This window comes from Canis lupus, chromosome 28 (assembly GCF_048164855.1).
Source record: "Canis lupus baileyi chromosome 28, mCanLup2.hap1, whole genome shotgun sequence".
Classification (NCBI taxonomy): Eukaryota; Metazoa; Chordata; class Mammalia; order Carnivora; family Canidae; genus Canis; species Canis lupus.
This window is the reverse complement of record NC_132865.1, coordinates 13,205,978-13,217,805: the sequence shown is the minus strand read 5'-3', so window position 1 is coordinate 13,217,805 and position 11,828 is coordinate 13,205,978. Positions and strand designations below refer to the sequence as shown.

At 36.6% G+C, this 11,828-nt stretch overlaps 1 protein-coding gene across 1 annotated transcript; it reads right to left on the bottom strand.

Annotated features, from left to right (window-relative positions):
• Positions 1-2,685: 2,685 nt before the first annotated feature.
• On the bottom strand, positions 2,686-7,019 carry LOC140619954 (myelin P2 protein). The gene is made up of 4 exons (XM_072803794.1): positions 6,876-7,019; positions 5,003-5,175; positions 4,429-4,530; positions 2,686-3,446 (listed from the first exon to the last, which is right to left on the bottom strand). The coding sequence occupies exons 1-4, from the start codon at positions 6,946-6,948 to the stop codon at positions 3,396-3,398; spliced, it is 399 nt and encodes a 132-aa protein (XP_072659895.1). The 5' UTR covers positions 6,949-7,019; the 3' UTR covers positions 2,686-3,395.
• Between the last annotated feature and the right edge of the window lie 4,809 nt (positions 7,020-11,828).

Below are 11,828 nucleotides of genomic sequence, written 5' to 3'. Positions count from 1 at the left end.
TGTCCTTTGGAGTATGTCTTTTACCTCTTGTCCAGGATCTAGCCTAGGATCACTTACTGGATTTAATCATCATATATTTTGAAAGTAATTTAATCTAGAACATTTCCATAGAGCCTTTCTTTGTCTCCTATGACAATGCCAGTTTTGAAAAATTCAATCAATACCACTGTCCTTTTTTTTTTTTTAATAGAACATTCCTTATTTGGGACATCTGGGAGGCTCAGTGGATGAGCGGCTGCCTTTGGCTTAGGTTTTGATCCCGGGTCCTGGATCGAATACCACATCAGGCTCCCCACAGGGAGCCTGCTTCTCCCTCTGCCTGTGTCTCTGCCTCTCTCTGTGTCTCTCATGAATAAATAAGTAAAATCTTAAAAAAAAAAAAAAAAAAAAAAGAACATTCCTTCTTCTTCTTTGGAATTTGTCTGATGTTTCTCCATGATTGGATCCAGATAGGGATTCTGGACTGAAATACTACATAAGTGATGTTCCTTCTTAGGGTATCATATCTGAGGGCCTAGGTGCCTGCCCCTCACTGGTGATATTAGGGGTGATTACCCAGTCAAGGAGTTGTCCAATTTTTTCACTGCATAGTTAAACTATTTTTTCCTCTCATAACAATGAGCAGTCTGTGAAGAGATACTTTAAGACCAAACTAATATCCTTCTCCTAATCAAAATTTCCCTCTAGATTTAGCACCCATTGGCAAGTCTTGTTTGAGCCAATATTTACTGTGGGGATTAAAAAATGATGACTTTCCATTTCTAGTGCTCCTTCCACATTTACCAGTCAGCCCACAGCATTCTGCTCTAAGGAAGACTCTTCTCTTTCTCCCTATTATAATTATGGATTCTTGGATCCTTATTTTTCCTTCAGTGGTTTATAAGCTATGATTTTTTCACAACTATTTTATTTTTCAAATTGCCCCAGCTTTAACCAAGGGGAACACCTTCAAGCTGGCTCCCATATTTTGATGGCATGCCTCTATTATTTTTTTAAACACTTCCTTACTTTCTGGTATAATAAGATATTTTAGGCTCATCTTCTACCTTCCCTGACCTCACATTGGAATCAGTTGTTTCTCCAAGGAACCCTCATTTCTTTCAGTGGGGAATGACATTGGACACTAAGATCTGGGCAGTAGGTGGACTCATTCCTACTGAGGTGCAATTCCTTCTAAGCCCTCTGGGCAGATAGAGCTAGGAAATATATGGGTGTATATACACATACACATAAATACATGTATATATACACACAGAAATGCATGCAGATATTCATGTTCAATTACAAACACATATGCACATATATATGCATGCCTTAGAAACCACAAATTTACATCTATTCCAATCCATTCTCACGTGATTCTTTCCTGCCTCCTTCATTCCATATTCATATATTCGTCTTCCATAGTGAAAATCCTGGCCCCTAACAACATCAACACATTTGTCATTTGCTCAATCATACAATACATCTGAAAGAGTTTCATTATTACTTGGGCACAGTAGTCCCTATCTTGCGTGTCAAAAATCAACTAGACCCAGTAATTCAATGCCTAGTTATTTATCCAGAAGGAAGGAACTCATATGTCCATCAAAAGCCTTGTACAAGAATGTTTATAGCAGCTTTATTCATCATGGCCAAAATCTGGAGAGCCCAACTGTCTTAAGAGAAGGGTAGATATGCAAACTGTGATATACTCATGCAATAGAATACTACTTAGCAATAAAAGAGCAAACTACTGCTACAAGCAACAATATGGATGAACTTCAAAAACATAATGCTGAGTTTAAAAAGGCAGACAGAAAGAACACATAATGTATGATTCCATTTATATGAAATTCAAGAACAGGCAAAAATAATCTAATGGCACACTTTTAGAGGTATTACAAAAAACAGACAAGTTTCTAAGAGGTGTGTCCAAGGAGACAAAATAAAGTGAAGTTTCAACAAATGACCCCTCTTCATTCTCTAGCACTTTGGGACTTAGCACAAGTTACTCTACACTGGTTCCTCTTTTATAAAATGGGGATAATAATAGTATCTACCTGATAGGGTTGTTGTGTGAGATTGTGCTAAATATGGCAACACAGCATCTAAATCATCTGGGAGAGAGTAAATGAGTTTGGCACACAACACACATATACCACTTAGTAGCTGTTATCTTCAGGATAGGATCTGTGTTCATGCATTGCCCTATACATGTATACTGCTGGTTGCGTTGTCCCCTAATCCCTACAACATTCAGGAAAGAAATACAGAAATAGTAAGAAACCATCAGTTTTCCATATTTACTTACTAATCCTTCTCTTAGAAAAAATATTTAGCACAATCATGTATGTACATGAAGGTAATTTTTGCGAAATAATCTGTAATAACTCCAAACTGGATATAACATAAAAATAGAACAACCATATTATATAATCATCATAAATTGGCATAGCACCTATTGAAATGTGGGAGACTCTTTGTTAAAGTTACAAAAAGCAGAATGTAAAAAAGTATGAGGGCCGTGGTTGCAGGTAAGTACAATATGTTCGTATGTACAAAGTGATAGCTCACACCATGTAGGACGGAAGCAATTGTTTTCCTCTTTTTAAGATTTTAAAAAACTTCGTGGTTGCTTTTTATTTAAAAAAAAGCATACTTTTTTGAATTAAAGATAATATTCCTTGTATAAAATCCCACACATTAAAGAAATGTGTAATGTAAAAACCCAATGACAGAAACCAAATCACTACTTGCTTTTGGTAGAGGTGGGACAGGGCAGGACATTGACTGGGAAGAGGCATGAGAAAACTTTCTGGGATTAGAAATGTACCATTATCTTGATCAGGATGTGAGTTATATGTGTGCATGTATTTGTCACGATGGATTGAACTCTACCCTTAATGTCTGTGCATTTCACTGTCCATAAATTATCCCTCAATTTAAAAAAATCAGCTGGAGTAGAGGCTGCCCTTTTAGCTGAAATAGAACTCTGCTTTAAAACAGCTCCTTCCTGTAGTTTGTTTCACTTCTGATCCTCCTCCCCATCATCCTCCTGTTACCCCAATCAATACATTTACTTCCTTTTACTATCAGATTATTTGCTTTACTATCATTTCTGTATACAAAGTACAACACGAGTTAGAATTTCACAGATAATTAAATCACAATGTCAACTATTTAGGTCTGGCCAATATACATACTTTAATATAGTAAGGAAATGCATGTAAATTAAAAATGTTTAAACAACACTTAATTTTAGATTAATCCTCAGTTTAGGCCTTTACCTATCTGATCTATTAAGACAAAAGCAAAAACAAACAAATTGCAGTATAGTCGGGTCTTGCCAACGAAAACTGTTGATTTCCAACCTCAAATGATCAAATATCACTTCAATGAGGAAATGATTTTTCTCAGACCTTCTCATAAATTCGGGTGCATACCACGCCCTTCATTTTACATTCCTTAAGAAAAGAGAGAGATTCATTGAGTATCTAAAACTCAAACTAGGGAACAGCAAATCTGCACATAGCAACAGAAGATAAAAACAAGCTCATGAGATTTAACTTAGAAATGGATAGAACATCAGTATGTCAGTCTCTGGCGATTAGGAATTACCACCATTGAAATAGGAGAAACAGTTTCGAAGTCAATCTATGTTACTATGGAAGAATTTTCTTAAAGTGGCAAGTTTTTATGCATAATTTGTGTGCATTTAAATCTACTAAAAGTGGATTTCAAAACTATATGCACATTTGTTTCATCTGAGGAACATTTAAAAATACTGTTGGCTCCTTTTCACCCAAGAGATTTGCATTTAATTGATTTTTGTTGGGAGCCCCATATTGTTAATAACTCCCCGTGTAAATCTATTTTGTAGCTAGGGATAAGAACCTCTAAACTAAAGGAAAACACTTAAAATTACACGAATCTATAGTCAGTGTATGTATTATTCAGCACAGAAGATAAAACTTAAGAAAATTAAAGGTCATCTCTTCTAACCCTGATCATCATTCTTTATCTGCTGACAAAAAGGTCTCCTTGAGCTGAGCTTAAATTATTGACATGGTGTAGTCCAAGTTTGGATTCTTGAAAGTAAAACACTTAGATATTTACAAATATTCTGTAATTGAGTCATTCAGGGTTTGTTTTGCTCTTAAAACTTAGACTTGCTTTTCTCTTTGTAAGTCCAAACTGGTGAGATTTATCCATATTCTTTGACTTTACCATTATTTTTAGGCGTTCTTTCTAAAATTTTGGACCAATACTTGAAGTACTTATAGATGAGTCTTCATGGTTGAAATATCATCTAACCGTTAACTCTGACATTATTACTTAGCCATTTTTAACCATTTGTATTGCAAAGAAGAAAATCTTGAAAATAATATTACACATTTCTTTATTTTAATACCATTATTTTGTATTTAGAAGTGAAACTACTCTTACCACTACCATTTTCCCATCCACCAACTTTCTTTTTATTGTTGTCTCTTTGCCATCCCATTTCTGCACTTGATTCAATGAGCCTCTTGACAAGGTTACAATGCTCTGCAAAGACAAATTCATATAATCGAGTTGTTTGGATTTTGGTTGATCAGAGAAATTCATTCACTATTGAATTGTTTTCATAATAGATGTCTCATGAAGCACATTCATTTTCTGTTGTATGTATGTATGTATTTATTTATTTATTTAGATTTTATTTATTCATGAGAGATACAGAGAGAGAGAGGCAGAGACATATGCAGGGGGACTTGATCCCAGGACCCAGGGTTGATGACCTGAGCGAAAGGCAGACGCTCAACCCCTGAGCCACCCAGGTGCCCCTATTTTATTTATTTTAAAGTAGCCTCCACACCCAACATTGGAGTCAAAATCAAAATCCTGAGATCAAGTAAGGGGCCTCAAAGGCACATTCATTTTCAATAGAACAGAGTGGTCTACCCTTTTGAACACTAACAGGAGTAATCCTCTCAAATCCTAGAATGAGCCAACTTTGAAGAGAAACATTAAAATTTACCTTTGCTTTCCTGTTGTCAGCTGTGGTTTCTTCAAATTCCTGACCTAACTTGAAGGAGATCTCTGTATTTTTGAATGTACTCTCAGTTCTTATAGTTATAATATCCCCTTTCTTGCTGATGATCACACGGGGTTTGGCTAAATTTCCCAGTTTTCTGGTGGCTAACCCCACACCTAAAAATCAAGATAGAGTTAGAATTCTTTTGACAAAGAGTTATACCTAGAGAGTCTGTGAATGGCCACATTCTGTGTTCAGTTGTGCCTCAGATGTGGAGATGGCAGGTAGTATCACTGACTCCTGAGGACCTCCTCCCACATTTCACCACCTAATGGAAATACCTGCCCATAGACTTAAATATTTTAGGTTTTATTATTACAATAATAATGTCTGCAGATTTTAAAGAAAAATGCATTTAACCTAAATAGTTCAAGTCATCCACTTTTACCACATCCAACCCCACAGTCCTTGAAAATCACCAATCTTTTGTATGGATCATTCCAGACATTTTAGTTTCTACATATAACTATTACAGGTATTTTTAAAATGAGACTATGACAGATACCCACTATTCTATGATTTCTTCTCCTCAGTAGTATATTACGGATATAGAAAAGAATTCCCCTCACATCCTTAATAGAATCTCGTTGCTGAAATTTTGTCATGGCCCCTAAGCTTAGCTGGTAGAAAAAACTACCCATCTCCTTTCAAGATCTGTACCATTATACATGATCATAGTTAATGTGATTTTTAAAAAATGTTCTGCATTTGAAAAATGAAACAAAATTAGACTCTTGGGTTTTATTACTATTATTACTAAGACTATAGAAACACATGGAAAAAGAGAAATGTCAAATGAGAGAAAAAAATGAAGGAAAAACTAGTTTTATATACGTATAAAAAACTAGTTTTATGTGTATATATGATCTCTGCAGTAGGGTCTGAAAATGTACACTATACTAAACTCCCAGGTGATCTTATGCATTCTAAACTTGAAAAATGACAGAATTATGGAGTCTTTCATTGACGCTCTTGTATTTTTGCTTCTTCCTCAGCTATGAAGTCAAGTCCATAAGTCTATCCAGTTAGTATGGATCTTCCCCCATAATTTCTAGTAGTTTTCTAGGCAATATGACATGATTTTGCTCATTTTACTTAAAAATACAACCTTTCTCATAAGCTTTCTGAACAGGTAAGGAAAGTTACAGGCACTTTGACAAGCATAGCAACCAGGATCATTGGAATCTCTTCCTATTATATTTATACAGCTCTGGAAATTTCCAAAGATACTTCTCACCTATTGTCCTCGTGTCATGGAACATTCTCTAGAGATAGTATAAAGTTGATAAAACTTATAACTAGATTTTTCCATCTTCATCCATTGCTCCAACTCCAGGAAGGTCTGATGTTAGCCTAACATCAGTAATTAGTGTAAACTTCTGGTTTAGTCAAACACCAAAATTTTAAGTTGGAGTTTCTATTAACGTTAGTATATTCAACTACTTATTTTATGAGAACTTCAGCTGTTATAAAATGAACCTTCAGGAAAGCCAGAGGATGGGTTGACTAAGTCTCTAAAATTTCTTTCCTCTAAAATCAAAGTCTTACTGATACGAAACTACCTTATCTGAAACCACCTGTGAAATCAGTAGAGGTTCCATACAATTAAGCAGCTCTTAGGTTAAAATCTATTAGTATTTCCACAAAGTGTACTAAATTATTAGAATGACACAATAGAAGATTAATTGCAGGAAAGGATTGTACTTCAGCCTGTGCAAACTTCCCCAGAGTCCTAGAAAAGGAGTTAGAAGGATATAGTCATGCAGTCTTCTCAAAAAGGATCTTCTCAACCAGAGCAACAAGGAACATTTCTTACCCAGAGCTTTCATGTAATCATCAAAGTGCTCACTGGAGACAAGTTTCCAGGTGCCCAGGAATCTGTTGCTCATGGTGACAGATGAAAATTCAACACACTTCTAGATGAGACTTAGGAGACTCAAATGAGATGCTGAAGCCTCAGAAGATTCTTTTCAAAGATGTCCAAAGCATGTGACTCTCACAAAGACCCAATGGGGAAAAGCAGTGTCAGGACTGGGCAATGAATTATCCAGTAGGACAAAAGAAATCCCTACATAATGTTTCCTTTAGTCTCCAAAAATTTTTATAAAGATCAATGAGAGTACTCTTTGGATGTTCAAAAAAATTTTTGGTCGATCTTACATTTTTAAGAAGTGCTTAGTCTTTAATGCTTTGGAAAAGACCCCATGAATTGAGTCCTATATACCAAACTAAATTATATGAGCATGAATGAGAGAGAGAGAGACTGAGACTGTGTGTGTGTGTGTGTGTGTGTGTGTGTGTGTGTGTGTGTTTAGGCATCTTGGTCACTCCCAATCCTGAGTCTGCACAATTAAGAATTCTTATTGAAAGAGAAGAAAGAGAGGAAAATGTCCATGAGTATTGTGATAACCGCCTCAAATATGTTGTGGGAGAGAAATGCAGGGAAGCAGTGTGAGGAAGTATTCATAGGTAAGGGAGGCTTGGCATAGTTCACATATCCCAGGCAGGCAGAGTAGGCGACAATACGGTCAGTCTATTACAGCAGAGCACAGAAATTGTATTCATAGGATGGATAAGAAGTAGCACTAGAGCGTGATCTTTGACCACAGCAAAGATTTCCATCTAAAAAAAACCCTTAAGTCCAATTTAAGCAGGCCCTTAGTTAATACAACTACTTTGAGTTTAAGCCTTTAAAATAAAGCTTATAAAGAGTTTTATAAAGAGAAGGATTTTCTATACAAAGAATACTAGTGTATACTAAGAGCTTCTTATGAGCCAGTCGCTATGCTAAGTGCTTATTACCAATTATTTCATTTAATTATCTCAACATATCCAAGAGTTAGGTACTATTATTATATCCATTTTGCTGATGAGAAAACTGAAGCTTGGGGAGGCTAGGTAACTTGCTCCCAAGCTTCTCATTCTCTCGAATGAGTAAAAAAACAAGGTTTGAACATGACATTGTTCTCCAGCCTGGACCCTGGATAATGATCTTACACTGCTCCGTATATACCACATATGCAGAAAGGTGTTGGCCAAAGGTCAGATGATGCTGACATCACCATGACTGGATAGAGACTTTCATTCTCTGCCCCCAAATCAAGAAAGGTGAAAATCAAGAGATGAGGAAAAAAAAAATCAAGAGATGAGGCACAAGGCTACTATGGTACATCAGAGCCCTCGTGTTTGACCAGGAGGAGCAGATATAAAACCACTTCCAATTAAGTGTCCCTCTTGGGAATACCTTCTTGCTGCCATACTTTTTCCTAGTGGTTTCCTACACTGGCATCAATCCTGACTGTGAGATACTGATATTACTATATTGTAAATATTCGTACACAGGTTGGCACTCTTCACAACAATGGAAAAATATCCCATCATCACTTTGCTCATTACAGGTAGGATTGCTGGCCTCCTGGGCTCACGTTACCAATGTCATAGCTGTTCTACAACCAATGCACTTGTGTCATTAGGGTCCAAGTTGGGTCAAAATATGGAATCTTATACTGTGAGTCTGAGTCTCACTTTACATTACGCGTGCATGGATAACTCAAAGTGGGAATGAAATAGTGACTAGAAAAATTCCTCAGCTAACCAGCTAACCCAGTCCTAGACCTAAGAGAATATAACTGGAGAAAGGACATTGTACTGGGAAAGAAAAAACAGCTATGAAAAAGGGGCTTTTAATTAGAGAATGTGTTATTTTCTCTCTCTCTCTTTTTTTTTTTTTGAGATTTTATTTATTTGAGAGAGAGAGAGAGTGAGTGAGTGGGAGAATCTGTAGAGAGACTCTAAAGCAGACTCCATGCTGAGTGCAGAGCCCAATGTAGGACTTGATCCCACAACTGTGAGATCATGACCTGAACTAAAACTGAGTCAGTCACTTAACTGACTGAGCCACTCAGGTGCCCCAAGAATGTTTTATTTTCTTATCCAAACCACTTAATAAAAATGAGTGATGGTATCACTTGTGTCCTCAAAATTTTTTTTGTGTGTGTGATCCTACTTTATCAAGAAGTATAGCATTCAACATTTAGGTGTTCAACCTAAATCTGTGAAGAACTCTCAGACCACCCTACTTGAGCTGAGCCCTTGAATTCAGAGGGATTGATATGGGAGAGCTGTATGAATTTTCAGCAGTTCTGGTATTGCACACAGAAATAGCCGTGGAATTAAAATACAAACATTGAGCTATATATTGGCAATGCTTATAACTTTGAAGCAGTTTTAAACAAAGAAAAGAATTTTCTATTTTAGCTTATCATCAATGTACCTGACTGCTGGAAAGAACCAGATTTATTCAGACAGAGATAAAATTCTGGGGCTCATATGTGAGTCAAAGGTACAGATCAAAGCAATGAGCAAAGATCCAGACTGAACCAGGCTTGAGATATTAAATCACTCCTAGCTAAGAAAGTAATCAGTGTTCTAGCGAAAAAGAATAGATAATAAACACGAGAACCATATTATAACCATATTATAACTATAACCATTATATATTATATATTATATATATAAATATTATATGTATTTAGACTTGAATGAAATATTTGTGAAATGGATCTGCAGTAGTCTGTTTACAGTATGGATTCACCTTTCACAGATTTATTGCCTACGTAAATTCTCCTGATAAGGGGAGCTACTTGAGTCATACACTGAAAAGAACATCCAGAGGTCCAAACAAAATAAAGAAAACTTCCTCTATATATATGTCATGTAAATATTCCTCACATATTGTCTTCAAGCTACATCCAATTATATATTTGAAAAAGTGGTAACCAACTGTCCAAAGAATTCATGATCATCCACTTGAGTGCCAAAGATCTGACTCCATTCCTTCCAATCATTTAACTGCATAAGTATTGAGAGCCAACTAAGTGCTACTAAGTTCAAGGTTAAATATCATTGAACAAAATTCCATGCCCTTTTGGAACTTACTTTCTATATTAAAATTATTACATAGTGTGAAATTGTTTGTAAAATAGAAACACTGTGATCATAATTAGTAGAATGAAAAGCACACCAAATAATGTGTCACTATAAATAAAACAGTCATTTTAAAAATAATTGAATAAACAAAAATAGACTTTAAAATTTTCACTTGGGGGGCCTGGGTGGCTCAGCAGTTGAGTGACTGCCTTTGGCTCAGGGCATGGTCCTGCAGTCCTGGGATCGAATCCCACATTAGGCTCCCCTCAAGAAGTCTGCTTCTCCTTCTGTCTAGGTCTCTGCCTCTCTCTCTCTCTGTCTCTCATGAATAAATAAATAAAATCTTTAATAAAAATATTATAAAATTTTCACTTCCTTATGATAGATGAGGAAATTAAGCTAACTTTCCAACTATGACACCTTAGAAAAAATGGATGATTTTTTAAAATTCTTCAAGGCATCAGAGAGATTAAAAGAGAAAAACTAAGGGTCTAGGATTTGGGTGAAAAAGGAGAGCCAGAGAAACAGTCCCAATATTTGGGGCTATTCCCCCCTAGGGAGTTATAAATTCTGCCAAAGGCAAATGAGAGGCAAAAGCCTAAGGAACATTTATGACTAGGTTACAAGGGTTAGGGGAACAATGAGGGAAAGTCCTAGTCACTATTTGTGCTTTGGTTTGGGACTTTGAAAGGTTGCAGCATGGGGGGGAGGGGGGGGGAAGTGAATTAAATAGGTCTGTGCTAATATCAATTCAATTCTTAAAATTAGTGTGATCTGGATAGCCAGCCAACCTAGCTACCAGTCAGAAACAAATAAACACTCTCCAAAAGAAGATGTCACCAAAAGTCTAAATTATCTTATACTCTTTCATGTACACTGTTAATAAAAAAAAAAAAAAAATAGAGGGGCATCTGAATGGCTCAATCGGGTAAGCATGAGACTCTTGTTTTTGGCCCCAGTCGTGATCTCAGGGTCCAGGGATTGAGCCCCACAGAGGCTCTGTGAGTCCAGCCCCGAGCGTGCTGGAGATTATTTCCCTCTCCCTCTCTTTCTCCCTCCGCTCCTACCCCTGCTCACATGTGTGTGCTTGCTCGCTCGCTCACTCTCAAATAAATAAATAGAGCAAAGAGACAGGAAAATATGCTCAAAAAGCAAAAGAAACAGGAGTCCACAGAAATAAATGATTAACAGAGCAGATATTAGTAAAATAAAAACAAGCACGTTATAGAAAATATCATCAAAACCAACAGATCTTTTTATTTATTTATTTTTTTTAAATTTTTATTTATTTATGATAGTCACAGAGAGAGAGAGAGAGGCAGAGACACAGGCAGAGGGAGAAGCAGGCTCCATGCACCGTGAGCCCGATGTGGGATTCGAACCCGGGTCTCCAGGATCGCACCCTGGGCCAAAGGCAGGCGCCAAACCGCTGCGCCACCCAGGGATCCCCCAACAGATCTTTTTAAAGACCAATAAAATTGAGAGGCATCTGGGTGACTCAGTCTGATAAGTGTGGGACTCTTGGTTTCAGCTCAGGTCAAGATCTCAGGGTCTTGAAATCAAACTCCACATCAAAAAAAAAAAAAAAAAAAAAAAAAAAAAAAAAAAAAACTCCACATCAGGTGGTGAGTCTGCTTGGGATGCTCTCTCTCCCTCTGCCCCTCCCCCCACCGTGCACATTCGAACATGCTCTCTCTCCCCATCTCTCAATAAATAAATACATTTTTTTAAAAAGAGGCTGATAAAATTGGCAAACTTTTAGCAAGAGAGACTTTAAAAGAAAGAAGGCAAAAGTTACTGATCACAGGAATAAAACAAGATATATCAGTATAGCCTACAG